The 18,471-nt window shown below is 39.2% G+C and overlaps 1 protein-coding gene across 1 annotated transcript; it reads right to left on the bottom strand.

The window, feature by feature from the left end:
• Window positions 1-15,357: 15,357 nt before the first annotated feature.
• LOC133052567 (short coiled-coil protein-like) lies at window positions 15,358-18,245 on the bottom strand. Its single transcript, XM_061137527.1, has 3 exons — window positions 18,192-18,245; window positions 16,974-17,262; window positions 15,358-16,896 (listed from the first exon to the last, which is right to left on the bottom strand). The coding sequence occupies exons 1-3, from the start codon at window positions 18,243-18,245 to the stop codon at window positions 16,754-16,756; spliced, it is 486 nt and encodes a 161-aa protein (XP_060993510.1). The 3' UTR covers window positions 15,358-16,753.
• Window positions 18,246-18,471: the final 226 nt, after the last annotated feature.

Below are 18,471 nucleotides of genomic sequence, written 5' to 3'. Positions count from 1 at the left end.
TCATATGGCAGTTCTATTTCCAGTTTTTTAAGAAATCTCCACACTGTTTTCCATAGTGGCTGTACTAGTTTGCATTCCCACCAACAGTGTAAGAGGGTTCCCTTTTCTCCACACCCTCTCCAGCATTTATTGCTTGTAGACTTTTGGATAGCAGCCATCCTGACTGGCGTGTAATGGTACCTCATTGTTGACACCTCTTCTTAACATCTTCTGCTTCTGTTAGGTCCATACCATTTTTGTCCTTTATTGTGCCCATCTTTGCATGAAATGTTCCCTTGGTATCTCTAATTTTCTTGAAGAGATCTCTAGTCTTTCCCATTATATTATTTTCCTCTATTTCTTTGCTTTGTTTGCTGAGGAAGTCTTTCTTATCTCTCCTGGCTATTCTTTGGAACTCTGCATTCAAATGGGTATATCTTGCCTTTTCTCCTTTGCTTTTCACTTCCCTTTTCTCACAGCTATATGTAAGACCTCCTCAGACAGCCATTTTGCTTTTTTGCATTTCTTTTTCTTGGGGATGGTCTTGATTCCTGTCTGCTGTACAATGTCACGAACCTCCATCCATAGTTCATCAGGCACTCTGTCTATCAGATCTAGTCCCTTAAATCTATTTCTCACTTCCACTGTATAAACATAAGGAATTTGATTTAGGTCATACTTGAATGGTCTGGTGGTTTTCTCCACTTTCTTCAATTTCAGTCTGAATTAGAACTGTATAAAGTAAAAGTTAAAAGCTTTGGTCCCCAGCATCTGCCCCATTCCCACTGCCCATAGGTAACCACTGGTACTAGGTCATGGTGTTTTAGCCTCCCCTCCCTCCACTTGTTTTTTTTTTTTTTTTTTTTACTGGAGTATAATTGCTTTACAATATCTTGTTGGTTCTTAACAGATGAATGGATACAGAAATTGTGGTACATATATGCAATGGAATATCACTCAACTATAAAAAAGAATGCATTTGAATAGGTCCTAATGAAGTGGATGAACCTAGAGCCTATTACACAGACTGAAGTAAGTACCTCCTCTTTTTAAAACTTTTTATTTTGTATTGGAGTATAGCTGGTTAACAATATAATAGTTTCAGGTGTATAGCAAATGGATTCAGTTATATATATAATTCAGATTCTTTTCCTTTATAGGTTATTACAAAATACTGAGTGCTGTTCCCTGTGCTATACAGTAAATCCTTGTTGCTTATCTATTTTATGTATAGTAGTTTGTATCTGTTAATCCTATACTCCTAATTTATCCCCCACCCCTCACTTTCCCCTTTAACTATGTAAGATCATGCTTTTCCTGTGATCTGAAATTTGCCTTTTCCACTTTAAATATCTCTGGAGTAACTCTTTGTGTCAGCATATACAGTGCTGCCTCAATCATGTTTTTAGACATGTGGACTTCTTTTTTAAAATTTTTATATATTTATTTTTGGCTGTATTGGGTCTTTGTTGCTGTGTGCAGACCTTTTCTAGTTGTGATGAGCAGGGGCTACTCTTTGCTATGGTGTGCAGGCTTCTCATTGTGGTGGCTTCTCTTGTTCTGGAGCACAAACTCTAGGGCACTTGGGCTTCAGTAGTTGTGGCACACAAGCTCAGCAGTTGTGGTGCATGGGCTTTATTGCTCCACAGCATGTGGAATCCTCCCAGACCAGAGATTGAACTCATGTCCCCTGCATTGGCAGGTAGATTCTTACCCACTGTGCCACCAGGGAAGTCCCTGATTCAATCTTTTTTAATTTCTGCAGCACATTACACTCTGTGGATATACTATATATGTGTGTATATATATGTGTGTGTGTGTGTGTTTCTAATTCAATGCTCTGTGATAGGTATTTGGGTATGTTCATATTTTATAAATCATTTTATAATAAACATAAATAGTGTTACATGAATTATGTAAACAGTTTTGTAGGGTAAATTGCTAGTAGTGGAATTGCTGGTGTCAAAAGTTTTTGTGTGTTTAGAACTTTGATTGATGTTGCCAAACTACATTCCCAAACCTTTAACCAATGGTAAAAGAGAGAGTGTGATTTTTCAAAACCTTGTCAACACTAGGGTTATGAATCTTTTAAATATTTGCTGATCTATAATTTTCATCTATTTCTGAAGTAACAGGTTGAGCATCTTTGCATTTGTTTGTTGGCTGTTTATAATCGGTTTTTTGTTCTTTACCAATTTGTCTACTTTTCTTTTGTCTTCTCTTACTGACTTATAGCAGTTCTTTGTATATTACTAATGTTAGTCCTTTGCTTTTTACATTTTTTGCACAGATTTCCCCCAATTTTGTGCCTTTTGGCTGTGTTGATGATGTTTTGGCTGTTTACATGCTTTAAAATTGTTTACAGCCAAATGTTTAACTACTTTTTCCTTTTTGATTTCTGGATTCCAAGGTTGTAAAAATATTCTTATATTGTATTTTACTCCTGGTGTTTTATTTTTAAATTGAAATCTTAACTCCATCTGGAATGTATTTTTGTGTAGGAGGTGAGATAAGGATCTCGCTTCATGTGTTTCTAAATGACTAATGAATTAAGGATTTTTAGCTGCTAGTAAAGGAGCTAACTTTAACTATGAGAATATGGTGTATTTTCCTGAAACCTGAGTTCTGGGATGGAGTTTATTTATCCAAAAGGACCAGAATCTGGGAAGGGAAAGGTGTCAGGAATGCAAAGAGTACTAGTTTCTTTCCATCTCTCATCTCTGATGCTCTCTGAGTGTTGGCTTAGTTCTTCTCTCTCTGTGAACTGTTTTTTTTTTGTCCTACTACTGAGTCCTATGGTGGAGCTAGCCATACCAAAGCTCAACAACTAAGGTTTTAGGTCTCCTCCCTTCTAGACACCAGCACTTCAGACTGGAAGAGACTCTGATTAGTTCAGCTTGGGTCAGGGGTTCACCTTTGATCTGATCAGGGACAAGGATTACTTAATGCAAACATGGTTGTCGTGAACTCAATCCTGAAATCACATGGTCTGTGATGGGGAAGTTAGAGGATGGGCATTCTCTAGGTGGAATCATTGTAGATGGATTTGGGCAGCCATGTCTACTGCACCTTGTGTCCCAGTGCCTTATTTGAACGATACATTTTCTCCCTTTCTTTTGCATTCTCCTGGATAACTATTTCGGTAGGTGCCCAATATGCTACTGGAGATCAGTGGAGAAATAACTCCAGAAAGAATGAAGGGATAGAGCCAAAGCAAAAACAATACCCAGTTGTGGATGGGACTGGTGATAGAAGCAAGATCCAATGCTGTAAAGAGCAATATTGCATAGGAACCTGGATTGTTAGGTCCATGAATCAAGGCAAAGTGGAAGTGGTCAAACAGGAGATGGCAAGAGTTAACATTGACATTCTAGGAATCAGCGAACTAAAATGGACTGGAATGGGTGAATTTAACTCAGATGACCATTATATCTACTACTGTGGGCAGGAATCCCTTAGAAGAAATGGAGTAGCCATCATGGTCAACAAAAGAATCCGAAATGCAGTACTTGGATGCAATCTCAAAAACGACAGAATGATCTCTGTTCGTTTCCAAGACAAACCACGCATTATCACGGTAATCCACACCTATGCTCGAACCAGTAACGCTGAAGAAGCCGAAGTTGAATGGTTCTATGAAGACCCACAAGACCTTTTATTTTTTATTTTTATTTTTTCACAACTGATTCTTCTCACTTTATTATTCTTTTTCAAGATTATTTTTTTTTAGGTCTCAATTTTTATTTTATTTTTTTCATTTATTTTTATTAGTTGGAGGCTAATTACTTTACAATATTGTAGTGGGTTTTGTCATACATTGATATGAATCAGCCATGGAGTTACATGTATTCCCCATCCCGATTCCCTCTCCCACCTCCCTCTCCACCTGATTGCTCTGGGTCTTCCCAGTGCACCAGGCCCGAGCACTTGCCTCATGAATCCCACCTGGGCTGGTGATCTGTTTCACTATAGATAATATGCATGCTGTTCTTTCAAAACATCCCACCCTCGCCTTCTCCCACAGAGTCCAAAAGTCTGTTCTGTACATCTGTGTCTCTTTTTCTGTTTTGCATATAGGGTTATCATTACCATCTTTCTAAATTCCATATATATGTGTTAGTATGCTGTAATGTTCTTTATCTTTCTGGCTTACTTCACTCTGTATAATGGGCTCCAGTTTCATCCATCTCATTAGAACTGATTCAAATGAATTCTTTTTAACAGCTGAGTAATATTCCATGGTGTATATGTACCACAGCTTTCTTATCCATTCGTCTGCTGATGGGCATCTAGGTTGCTTCCATGTCCTGGCTATTATAAACAGTGCTGCGATGAACATTGAGGTGCACATGTCTCTTTCAGATCTGGTTTCCTCGGTGTGTATGCCCAGAAGTGGGATTGCTGGGTCATATGGCAGTTCTATTTCCAGTTTTTTAAGAAATCTCCACACTGTTTTCCATAGTGGCTGTACTAGTTTGCATTCCCACCAACAGTGTAAGAGGGTTCCCTTTTCTCCACACCCTCTCCAGCATTTATTGCTTGTAGACTTTTGGATAGCAGCCATCCTGACTGATGTGTAATGGTACCTCATTGTGGCATTGATTTGCATTTCTCTAATAATGAGTGCTGTTGAGCATCTTTTCATGTGTTTGTTAGCCATCTGTATGTCTTCTTTGGAGAAATGTCTGTTTAGTTCTTTGACCCATTTTTTGATTGGGTCATTTATTTTTCTGGAATTGAGCTTCAGGAGTTGCTTGTATATTTTTGAGATTATACAAGACCTTTTAGAACTAACACCCAAAAAAGATGTCCTTTGCATTATAGGGGACTGGAATGCAAAAGTAGGAAGTCAAGAAACACCTGGAGTAACAGGGAAATTTGGCCTTGGAGTACAGAATGAAGCAGAGCAAAGGCTAATAGAGTTTTGCCAAGAGAACGCACTGGTCATAGCAAACACCCTCTTCCAAAAACACAAGAGAAGACTCTACACATGGACATCACCAGATGGCCAACACCAAAATCAGATTGATTATATTCTTTGCAGCCAAAGATGGAGAAGCTCTATACAGTCAGCAAAAACAAGACCGGGAGCTGACTGTGGCTCAGATCATGAACTCCTTATTGCCAAATTCAGACTTAAACTGAAGAAAATAGGGATAACCACTAGACCATTCAGGTATGACCTAAATCAAATCCCTTGTGAATATACAGTGGAAGTGAGAAATAGATTTAAGGGACTAGATCTGATAGACAGAGAGCCTGATGAACTATGGACGGAGGTTCGTGACATTGTACAGGAGACAGGGATCAAGACCATCCCCACGGAAAAGAAATGCAAAAAAGCAAAATGGCTGTCTGAGGAGGCCTTACAAATAGCTGTGAAAAGAAGAGAAGCAAAAAGCAAAGGAGGAAAGGAAAGATATTCCCATTTGAATGCAGAGTTCCAAAGAATAGCCAGGAGAGATAAGAAAGACTTCCTCAGGGATCAACGCAAAGAAATAGAGGAAAACAACAGAATGGGAAAGACTAGAGATCTCTTCAAGAAAATTAGAGATACCAAGGGAACATTTCATGCAAAAATGGGCACAATAAAGGACAGAAATGGTAAGGACCTAACAGAAGCAGAAGATATTAAGAAGAGGTGACAGGAATACACAGAAGAACTGTGCAAAAAAGATCTTCATGACCCAGATAATCACAATGGTGTGATCACTCACCTAGAGCCAGACATCCTGGAATATGAAGTTAAGTGGGCCTTAGAAAGCATCACTATAAACAAAGCTAGTGGAGGTGATGAAATTCCAGTCGAGGTATTTCAAATCCTGAAAGATGATGCTGTGAAAGTGCTGCACTCAATATGCCAGCAAATTTGGAAAACTCAACAGTGGCCACAGGACTGGAAAAGGTCAGTTTTCATTCCAATCCCAAAGAAAGGCAATCCCAAAGAATGCTTTAGCAATTCAACCCTGCTCACCTGCCACTGTGAATATAGCAGGAAATAGTTATCCAGTTCAGTTCAGTCGCTCAGTTGTGTCCGACTCTTTGCAACCCCATGAATCACAGCACGCCAGGCCTCCCTGTCCATCACACACTCCCGGAGTTTACTCAAACTCATGCCCATCGAGTCGGTGATGCCATCCAGCCATCTCATCCTCTGTCATCGCCTTCTCCTCCTGCCCCCAATCCCTCCCAGCATCAGGATCTTTTCCAATGGGTCAACTCTTCGCATCAGGTGGCCAAAGTATTGGAGTTTCAGCTTCAGCATCACTCCTTCCAATGAACACCCAGGACTCATCTCCTTTAGGATGGACTGGTTGGATCTCCTTGCTGTCCAAGGGACTTTCAACAGTCTTCTCCAACACCACAGTTCAAAAGCATCAATTCTTCGGCGCTCAGCTTTCTTCACAGTCCAACTCTCACATCCATACATGACCACTGGAAAAACCATAGCCTTGACTAGACAGACCTTTGTTGGCAAAGTAATGTCTGCTTTTTAATATGCTATCTAGGTTGGTCATAACTTTCCTTCCAAGGAGTAAGCGTCTTTTAATTTCATGGCTGCAGTCGCCATCTGCAATGATTTTGGAGCCCCCAAAAATAAAGTCTGACACTGTTTCCACTGTCTCCCCATCGATTTCCCATGAGGTGATGGGACCAGATGCCATGATCTTAGTTTTCTGAATGTTAAGCTTTAAGCCAACTTTTTCACTCTAATCTTTCACTTTCATCAAGAGGCTTTTTAGTTCCTCTTCACTTTCTGCCATAAGGGTGGTGTCATCTGCATATCTGAGGTTATTGATATTTCTCCCGGCAATCTTGATTCCAGCTTGTGCTTCCTCCAGCCCAGCGTTTCTCGTGATGTACTCTGCATATAAGTTAAATCAGCAGGGTGACAATATACAGCCTTGACATACTCCTTTTCCTATTTGGAACCAGTCTGTTGTTCCATGTCTGGTTCTAACTGTTGCTTCCTGACCTGCATACAGGTTTCTCAAGAGGCAGGTCAGGTGGTCTGGTATTCCCATCTCCCTCAGAATTTTCCACAGTTTATTGTGATCCACACAGTCAAAGACTTTGGCATAGTCAATAAAGCAGAAGTAGATGTTTTTCTGGAACTCTCTTGCTGATGATCCAGCGGATATTGGCAATTTGATCTCTGGTTCCTCTGCCTTTTCTAAAACCAGCTGGAACATCTTGAAGTCTGACTCTGTGCAATGCTATGGACTGCAGCCCACCAGGCTCCTCTGCCCATGGGATTCTCCAGGCAAGAATACTCAAGTGGGTTGCCATACTCTCAACCCAGGGATTGAACCTGTGTCTCTTATGTCTCCTGTATTTGCAGGTGGGTTCTTTAACCACTAGTGCCACCTGGGAAGCCCTAAGACCTGGAACAGGTCTTAACAAAGACCTGTTTTTTAACAGGTATTTTATATATATAATGATTATATAATTAAATATATATATATATATAAATATATATTTATATATACATTTAATATATATTAATATAATAATAATATATTATATAATTTAAATATATATTAATATTTTATTATATTATATTAACAATATATTGATATATAATAATATATTTATTACATTAATAATAATATATTTATTATATCAATATTAATATATAATAATTTATATATAAATATATATTTATATATTTAATATATATTTATATTATATTAATATATATTAATATAATATAATAATATAATAACAATATATATAATATAATATTATATATAAAAATATTTATATATAAATATATATTTATATATTTATATATTCAATATAAATATAATTAAATAATAATTAAATATATAATATTTAACCTGTATTTCTTAACAAAGAAATAAATAAATTTTACAAAATACACAATGTGCCCAAACCTTGTTGCATTTCCTCAGACCCCTTGTTACACAGCAACATCATTAATCAGTATGTTTCATGCTTTGATGAGGGGTCAGTTCCATGCAGGAGCTTTAGTACAACAGGTCAGGCTAATTCTAGACCTACACAGCACACACACCTTTTCTTCTTTTAAGCCTCTGCACCCCGTCTTTCATCATCTCTTCTTGATTCCTATGTCACTGAAAAGATAGGAGCAATCAAAAGAGAACTTCCACAAGCCCTCACCATCACACTTGCCCTCTTACCTGCAGCTGTATCTCTGTTCACTGCTGTGCTTCCTGTTGCTAGAAACCAACTGTCCACGACTCTCTGTGTAGCCCATCCCATGTGTGTGCACTAGATTCCATCTCTTTTCTTCTGCTTGAGGACCTCACCCCAGCAGCTTCCCCCTCTCTCTGCCTCATCGGCTTTTCTCTCCACAGCATTATTCCTATCCGCATCCAAAGATGCTATTTCTACTCCCCATCTTCAAACTTCATCTTGAACTCACTTCCTCCTGTAGTCCCACAGTCTCTGCTCCACTCTAAAACAAAGTTCCTTAAAAAGTTGCCTGTTCTTGCAGTCTCTAATTCCTTTCCTCCCACTCTCTCTTGAACCCACTCCAGCTATTCTTTCATGCTCACCACTTGGCTACAACTGCTGTTATAGCTACTTTCCTGTTGCTAAATACAACCACCTGTGGGTGATATTTACATCATTGATGATTTCTCCACCTTGAAGCATTTTCTCCACTTGGCTCCCAGGATACACATTTTCCTGATTTTCTTCCACATCTCTTGACTTGTTTTTTCAGTATCCTGTACCAGTTTTCCTTTAGTACTCCTTCCCATGCCATCCCTCCACATCTGACCTCTTAACATTGGGCCAGTTCTTAGATTTTTCTCTGTCTTAATTTACTCCCACAGTGAGCTCATCTAGTTTCATGACTTTCAATACCACCTATATGCTAATGACCTCAAATTTATATTTCCAGCCCTGACCTCTCCCATGAAATCCAGACCTGTATAGCCAGTCGACTATATCCCTCCACTTGGACGCCCAAAAAAAGACCACTCAAAGTCAACATGTCCAAAACCCAACTCCAAATTTTCCTCAAAATTGTCAACCCCTAAAGTTTCCCCCATAACACTAAATGGAAATTCAACCTCTCAGTAGCTTAGGCTAAAATCCTGGGAGTCATTAAAAAACAACAACAAACTTTTATTTTATATTGGAGTATAACCAGTTAACAATGTTGTGATAGTTTCAGGTGGACAGCAAAGGGACTCAGCCATACATACACATGTATACATTCTCCCCCAAATTCCCCTTCTGGGAGTCATTTTTGACGCCCCTCTTTTATTCACATCTGTTAGCAAATCCTGTTGACTCTACCATGAAAATACATCCAAAATCCACCACTTTCCTCCACGTCCATTGCTCATACCCTAATCCAAGCCTTTTTGAAGCTACCTCTTCTCTGGCTTATCACAATAACTGTTCTCCTTGCATCTTCCCTTTCCAATTTTTTAAGAAAAGATATTTATTTATTTGGCTCTGCTGGGTCTTAGGTGTGGCACATGGGAATTCTAGTTGTGATGTGAACTTTTAGTTATGGCATGCGGGACCTAGTTCCATAAGCAAGGATTGAGCCTGGGCCCCCTGCATTGGGAACACAGAGTCTTAGCCACTTGATCACCAGGGAAGTTCCTTGCTCCCCTACAATCTGTTCTCAACACAGCAGACTGAATGGTTCTTTGAGAATAGGAGACATCATATCACTTCTCTGCTCAAAATCCTCCAATGGCTTTTCATCTCTTTCTACAGAAAAGATGTGTGTGTGTTAAGTCGCTTCAGTTGTGTCCAACTCTTTGAGACCCTGTGGACTATAGTCTATCAGGCTTCTCTGTCCATAGGATTCTCCAGACAAGAATACTGGAGTGGGTTACCATGCCTTCCTCTAGGGGATCTTCCTGACCCAGGGATTGAACCCGAGTCTCCTGCATTGGCAGATGTGTTCTTTATCACTAGTGCCACCTGGCTTTCCTGGTGGCTCAGATGCTAAAGAATCTGCCTGCAATGCTGAAGACCTGTGTTTGATCCCTGGGTTGGGAAGATCCCCTGTAGAAGGAAATGGCAACCCTCTCCAGTATTCTGACCTGGAGAATTCCATGGACAGAGGAGCCTGGAAGGCTGCAGTCCATGGGGTCACAAAGAGTCAGACATGATTGAGTGAATAACGCTTTCAACACTTTCCACATAAAATATAAAGTCATAGTGTCTTACAAGGTCCTGTATGATCTGTTACAGGCCGCCCCCCCCCAAATATATTACATCATATTCTATGGTTCTCCTCCCAGCCCTGCCATGCAACCTGACCCTTGATCTATGCTCACTCCACTCCAGTCACAATAACTCTCTTGCTGTCGCTTTAGCATGCCAACCATTCTCCTCAGCCACTTGGGACATTTGCCCGCACTATTCTTTCCAAACCAGAGGTTTTCAGTTGGGGGCCATTTTGCTACCCAGGTGACTTTTCTCAATGTTTACAGACATTTCTTGTTTTTTTTTTTTTTTTTACTTTATTGACTATCTATTTTTTTATTGGGGTATAGCCAGTTAACAAGCAGTGTTGTGATAGTTTCAGGTGAACAGTGAAGGGACTCAGCCATATATACACATCTACCCGTTCAGCTATACATATACATCTATCCATTCTATCCCAAACACCCCTCCCATCCAGGTTGCCATAACATTGAGCAGAAGATGGCAGGTACAGTTAGTTCAGTTCAGTCGCTCAGTTGTGTTCGACTCTTTGCAATCCTGTGGACTGCAGCTCGCCAGGCCTCCCTGTTCATCACTAACTCCCGGAGTTTATTCAAACTTATGTCCACTGAATCAGTGATGCCATCCAACCATGTTATTCTCTGTTGTCCCCTTCTCCTCCCACCTTCAATCTTTCCCAGCATCTGGGTCTTTTCCAATGAGTCAGTTCTTCACATCAGGTGGCCAAAGATTTGGAGGTTCAGCTTCAGCATCAGTCCTTCCAATGAACACCCAGGACTGATCTCCTTTAGGATGGACTGGTTGGATCTCCTTGCAGTCCAAGGGACTCTCAAGAGTCTTCTCCAACACCACAGTTCAAAAGCATCAATTCTTTGGCACTCAGCTTTCTCTAAGTCCAACTCTCACATTCATACATGACTACTGGAAAAACTATAGTTTTGACTAGATGGACCTTTGTTGACAAAGTAATGTCTCTGCTTTTTAATAAGCTGTCTAGGTTGGTCATAACTTTTCTTCCAAGGAGCAAGAGCCTTTTAATTTCATGGTTGCAGTCACCATCTGCAATGATTTTGGAGCCCCCCAAAATAAAATCTGTCATTGTTTCTATTGTTTCCCCATCTATTTGCCATGAACTGATAGGACCAGATGCCATGATCTTAGTTTTCTGAATGTTGAGTTTTAAGCCAACATTTTCACTCTCCTCTTTGACTTTCATCAAGAGGCTCTTTAGTTCTTCTTCGATTTCTGCCATAAAGGTGGTGTCATATGCATATCTGAGGTTATTGATATTTCTCTCAGTAATCTTGATTCCAGCTTGTGCTTCATCCAGCTTGGCATATCTCATGATGTACTCTGTATATAAGTTAAATAAGCAGGGTGACAATATACAGCCTTGACATACTCCTTTCCCTTTTTGGAACCAGTCTGTTGTTCCATGTCCAGTTCTAACTGCTACTTCTTGACCTGCATACAGATTTCTCAGGAGGTAGGTCAGGTTGTCTGGTATTCCCATCTCTTTCAGAATTTTCCACAGTTTATTGTGATCCACACAGTCAAAGGCTTTGGCATAGTCAAGAAAGCAGAAGTAAATGTTTTTCTGGAACTCTCTTGCTTTCTCGATGATCCAGCGGATGTTGGCAATTTGATCTCTGGTTCCTCTGCCTTTTCTAAATCCAACTTGAACATCTGGAAGTTCATGGTTCATGTACTGTTGAAGCCTGGCTTGGAGAATTTTGAGCATTACTTTACTAGTGTGTGAGATGAGTGCAATTGTGTGGTAGTTTGAACATTCTTTGGGATTGTCTTTCTTTAAGATTTGAATGAAAACTGACCTTTTCCAGTCCCGTGGCCACTGCTGAGTTTTCCAAAGTTGCTGGCATATTGAGTGCAGCACTTTCACAGCATCATCTTTCAGGATTTGAAATACCTCGACTGGATTTCCATCACCCCCACTAGCTTTGTTCATAGTGATGCTTCCTAAGGCCCACTTGACTTCACATTCCAGGATGTCTGGCTCTAGGTGAGTGATCACACCATTGTGATTATCTGGGTCATAAACATCTTTTTTGTATAGTTCTTTTGTGTATTGTTGCCACCTCTTCTTAATATCTTCTACTTATTTTAGGTCCCTACCATTTCTGTCCTTTATTGTGCCCATCTTTGCATGAAATGTTCCCTTGGTTTCTCTAATTTTCTTGACAAGATCTCTAGTCTTTCCCATTCTGTTGTTTTCCTCTATTTCTTTGCATTGATCACTGAGGAAGGCTTTCTTATCTCTCCTTGCTAGTCTTTGGAACTCTGCATTCAAATTGATATATTTTTCCTTTTCTTCTTTGCCTTTTGCTTCTCTTCTTTTCAGCTATTCGTAAGGCCTCCTCAGACAACCATTTTGCCTTTTTGCATTTCTTTCCTTGTGGATAATCTTTATCCCTGTCTCCTGTACAATGTCACAAACTTCTGTCCATAGTTCTTCAGGCACTCTATCAGATCTAATCCCTTGAATCTATTTGTCACTTCCACTGTATAATCATAAGGGATTTGATTTAGGTCATACCTGAATAGTCTAGTTGTTTCCCCTACTTTCTTCAATTTAAGTCTGAATTTGGCAATAAAGAGTTTGATCTGAGCCACAGTCAGCTCCCAGTCTTGTTTTTGCTGACTGTATAGACTGTATAGAGCTTCTCCATCTTTGGCTGCAAAGAATATAATCAATCTCATTTCAGTATTGACCATCTGGTGATGTCCATGTGTAGGGTTGTCTCTTGTATTGTTGAAGAGGGTGTTTGTGATGACCAGTGAGTTCTCTTGGCAAAACTCTATTAGCCTTTGCCCTGCTTCATTCTGTACTCCAAGGCCAAATTTCTCCAGGATGGCAGGTTAGTGCCTCAAAATAATCATCTTTGGGGTCTGGATGCCAGGTTCTTTTATAGATTAGAGATGGTGAGGGGGAGGTGAGGAAGCAAAGTGAAAAGGCTATTCATCTTGCAAACATCTTCTAGAATGGCAAGCCTCAGGCACGGGATGTGTTAATTTCTTCCTGCCATCTATAGGTGGACAGAGAGTTCTGAACAAAGACACTCTAGTTTACAGTCAGGCATTGGTAGCTCAGTGGGTAAAGAATCTGCCCAAAGTGCAGGAGACCCGGGTTTAATCCCTGGGTTGGGAAGATCCCCTGAAGAAGGATGTGGCGAGCCACTTCAGTATTCTTGCCTGGAGAATTCCATGGACAGAGGAGCCTGGAGGGCTACAGTCCATGGGATCGCAAGAATAGAACATGATGTAATGCCTAAACCACCAGAGGGAGAGGGTCCTTTTAAGCAAGCTATTATGTATGATTATATTAACAAAAATAACGAAAAGCAAGTCAAAGAAACAGTTTCCAACATGGAGTCAAAACTGGCTTCTTCTCTGCAACAATTCCTCACTATCAAAGCCGGTTCCACAATCTTATGGAAAAAATGGGTGATGACTGTTCTGCTTAGTCAGGTGGGTCTTTCTGGGAGTGTCTGCCATCATTATCAGTGTTTCAAATGTTGTGATTTGTTTTCTTTTTGTTCCTCTTTTGGAAAGTGTCTGTTTTACACCTGTAGACTTAGATATGCTGAACTTCAAATTCACGAGACAGCATCTCAAGTGAACAAATTTAGCGCTTTTCTATGTATGGAATGATGCAAGAGTCAGGGCTCATTGATATTATTTCCTTGGTATGTACCTCAGCCATCTGGGGCCTGTAATCCTGCATTCTCAGTTTCCTCAGGGTTCACCATAAGGAGTGGCTGGAGTGGCTGCAGTTTGATGACTGTTATGTGGTGTTGATTAAAAAATATGATCACAACCTGAAAGTAGAGAGTTATTTTATTTGGTGAGAATGTTTAGGACTCTAAGCCCAGGAGACAACATCTCAGTAGCTCTGAGAAACCTGCCCCAAGGAAGCAAGTGGGGGAGTCAAGGTATATACAAGTTTGCAACAAAAGGAGCAGGTACTCTGAAAACTAAAGATCAGGTATCAAGTTAAGGAATTTAGCATTCCATGTATGGGAAGATGGAAGGCTCTTGCTCACTGAATTCACTCCTTTCATATGTACCTCAGCTATCTGGGGCCAATCCTATTTCCTTGTTCACCTTGCTTCTTACATTCCCCCAGCTCCTCAGCAATCACCATGGTTGATGGCAGCATCCTCTGGATCGCAGTTTTGGGAGCCCTCATTCATATTTGGAGGCCAGAAATTGCTGATGACTGTGACATTTCTTGTTTATTAATATGGCAGGACATATTTTCACTTTATGATGGCAGGTATTTCCCTTCCTTGGGGCTCACTGACTCACATTGAAGGGCTGCAATCACTTCTTACCCTCTTGGTCATGAATGACCATTGTCTGGGAAACATTTCATGATCAACTTTTGTCCCACGGTCCTGGGAGGCTCATCCCAGTTAAGCCAAAAATTCTTGCTATGTCACTCCAGGTCTTAAGTTTTGGACCAGGTCCCATCAATAATTAAAAATTCTCTGGAATCTGTCTACAATAATCCAGGAGACATTTTCCCTTGTTGCTTCTTCTCATACCTAGAATCACACTATTACAATTATTTTACGTTAAAAATGTGATTTTTCTCAAAATGTTTAGCCATAGAACTTTTATTGGAGGCCTGAATACACACCGGTTACTGCAAGAGACAACAATCTTATAAATTAAACAAGATATAAGTAATGCAGACAATGACATAGAGCAGCAGGGAGATGCAAAGCACAATTTGAAAACAAAGAACAAATTTAAACAATGATTAGTGTAACTACTTGTAATCCAACTGCAGTAATCAAGTGACCAAAGGAACCATAACTGATTTAATGAGCTAACTACAGTTTCATTGCACAGAGCATACACACTGATGCATGGCCTAATCTTTGACACCAGCATATGTTACTGCCAGGATCAACCAGGTAGAGAGAAAAGGATATATGTTCCAAAAGGCATAATCTACCAAACTCCTGGAAGTCATAATTAATTGAAGAAGTTTTTCTTATATATGGAAAACCCAGATTTAAACCAGTAATCCTTTGAAATAGAAACCATAAAAATTGCAACCATATTTACCAGTTTATTCAGTTCTATGTAAATTAATCCCTTTTGTTAACAGCTTTATGAAGTCATCACGTTTCTTTTTTTTTTTTTTTTGAAACAGCTTTTTATTAAACAGAAAAGCGTAACTGCAACACAATTTTAAATGTTTGAAAATTAGGTCACAAAGAGATGCAAAATGTTTGCAGTATGACTATTATATATTCAAATAGCTAAAGTCATCAAATCTTACACCAATACAAACATAAGATTATTTCATGATTAGCCTAAATTTAATAACTATAAGCTATATTAGTGGATTTCTTTTCCTATTTAACATTTTAATTAACACTACTGATTTCCTTACCAAATGGAACCTACTCAACTAAATTTTAAAAAACGGTTAAATGACTAAAATTCTGCAAACCAGTAGTTGGGTTGCAGAGATGTCTGGGAGAAGTAGATAAAATGCTGAGAAATCATCAATTAGTTTACATGTAAAACTCTCCCATCTTATTCATGACTCTGATACTAATCCACTCTTAATGGACTTTGCCAAGTTGATCTGCTGGGTACTACAAATAAACCTGAGACCAAACTCTATTCTCTTCCAGGTGTGGTTTACATAAGGTTAGCCAAACTTAACTCATTTTTAAAAATATTCCTTCCAAAATCCAATCTGTGCCAGAGAGAACATAAATCTGGAGTAGAAACATTTGCAGTGGTTACAGGTACTTACCAAGTACTTTTCCCATCCTATTTCTATTTTTCCTCAAAAATTTCTATTTCAAACACACACACAACCAGAACTCATCTTTTCAGATACCAAGTGGGTTATTTTGTGCAAAGGAAGTTTTCAGTAAAAAATCTTCCCCATACCATAATTCGAAGAAAAATCTTCATTTTTATAGCCTCCATTTTCAATTAATGAAAGAGAAAACTACTATCCTTACTACTAAACATAATAAATTAAGCCCTAACTGAGAAAGTTTTGGTTAAGTTTCAACAGTTAGAGTTCAGACTACTCTCCTAGATGATTAGCTACTGAAATTACTTTTTACAAATGTGAAACCAATTTTTTCCTTAGGGGAAGGAAAAACAGCAAGAAAGCAAATGGAAAAGAGGCACACGATGGTAGACAGGGTACATAAAGCTGTGCATTCAGTACATGATTTTGGTTACTTTTTCACAACACATTAGTTATTTGCTTGTATCTCTATGCCTACAATATAAGACAATGTTAACCCTATAGATCAAAACAAATTTGATAAAACATTCATTTTCAAGTTTCATAAATATATGCATTTCTAATTATAAAGTCTCTACATTTGCACATTTTCACAGACTAACATAATACACAAACTCATGGAAGTCTTCTGTTATGCTCTTAATTTTGCCTAGATCTGACATTATCTTCATAAATACTCAGTGAAGCCACAAACAAAAGTACTATAACTTTTGGGATCTATCCAAGTTTTAAAGAAAAAAAAGATCAGCAGCAATTCCATAAGACATAAGAGATATCAATCCCTTATTTTCTTTTGCTTTTTGTGTCAGTTGTTTGAAAAACACTAGAAGCTGACATGAGATTTTCTATATATTGTCCGAGAACTTGGTTTTCTGATTTTAGCTTCAGATTTTCTTCCTTAACTGCATCTACTCTTGCAGACAGATTGGATATAGGCAGTCAGTTTCCAAACAATTCATCATTTTGTACTTTTGCATTAGCAAGAAATTCAAAAGAGCAGGCCCTTCAAATGTGTGTTGGAGTTCCAACACTTGATTAATAAGTCGTGTTTTTTCCTCCAGTTCCACCTGATTTTCAGCATCAACTGCATCCATGTCAGCATTCATCATCTTCGGTAACAAACTTCTGTGCCTTGGATACAAAATTCTTGATGAATGGTCAAATGCCCAGGCGCTCTTCCCGGGTCCCCGATGCGCCGGCCGGCGTCCAGCCCTCCCCGCCCTGCAGAGGCTCTCAGCAGTATCGAGGCCGCAATTCCAGCCGCCCGAGGCCGGGCCCTTCGAGGTCCACGACTACCCTCACCTGCCTTCTGAGGCGCCGGCAGGGGGAGGGTTCCTCATCACGTTTCTTATTAGAATTTTTCAGTTTTTTTTTTTTACTCAGTTCAGTATTATGTTATGAAAATCAGAAACTTCTAAAGTCCTTTTTATAAATCTTGAAGAGTAGACATTTTGCAAAGGCTTTAGAGTGAAACCATGTTGGTTATCCATTTTAAATATATTAAGTGTGCACATGACCTTCCCAAACTCCCTAACTAACCCTCCCTAACAACTATCCCCCACAGCAACCATGAGTTCGTTCTCTAAGTCTTTACAGATATTTCTGATTGTCACAACCGGGAGGAGGGTAGCTACTGGCATCCAGTGGGTAGAGGCCAGGGATCCTGCTAAACACCCTATGATACACACGACAGCCTCTCCTACAGCAAAGAATTATCTGGCCCAAACTCAACAGTGTCCATGTTCAGAAACCTCACCCTATCTGATCTACTCTTTCCCTGGGTGTCTACATGGCTCATGCTCCTGGTCTTTGCTGAAATGTCACCCTCTCAGAGATGACTGCTTTATTTAAAATTGCAGTCCCTCCACCTCCCATCTCTCTTTCCTGCATGAGTTTTCTCAATAGCACTGATCCCTGTCTGATATATTATATATTTTACTTATTGCTTTTTTGTTTTTTTCCACAAGAATTTAAGCTACATTCAAGGTAGAAATTTTGAGTGTTGCAGGTCTACATCAGATATGACTCAGGAAATAATTGTTGAATTAACAGATGCCAACTTTATCATATAGGACTATGGTCTCCCATATATTTAAGTCTATTTCTATACTCCATTCTTATCTGTTAAACTGCCAATTCCTGTCAACTCCTGTTTCACACTCTTTTAATCACTTTTTGTGATATACTTCACTATCTGGCAGGATTAATCCTCACTTATTACCCTTCTTTCCCAGATTTTAATGTATTTTATGATGATTTTTGTCACGCTCTCCATCTCTCCCTTCAGAGAATTCACTTCTAGAATTTTGGTTGGGTGTGTGTTGGATTTCTAGAAAGAACTGAAATGTTTGGGAGAACTAAAGTTGTTCTAATGTTCAGTCTACCTATTTAAGAATAAAATATATCTCCATTTATTAAAGTCTTATTTTATGTTCCACAAGGGTTTTCTTTGTATAAGTTCTTCTGCTCATTTCTTATTTATTTCTAGATATTTTATGGGT

The sequence above is a fragment of the Dama dama genome, chromosome X (genome assembly GCF_033118175.1).
Source record: "Dama dama isolate Ldn47 chromosome X, ASM3311817v1, whole genome shotgun sequence".
In the NCBI taxonomy this organism is placed as follows: domain Eukaryota; kingdom Metazoa; phylum Chordata; class Mammalia; order Artiodactyla; family Cervidae; genus Dama; species Dama dama.
This window is presented reverse-complemented; position numbering and strand designations above follow the sequence as displayed.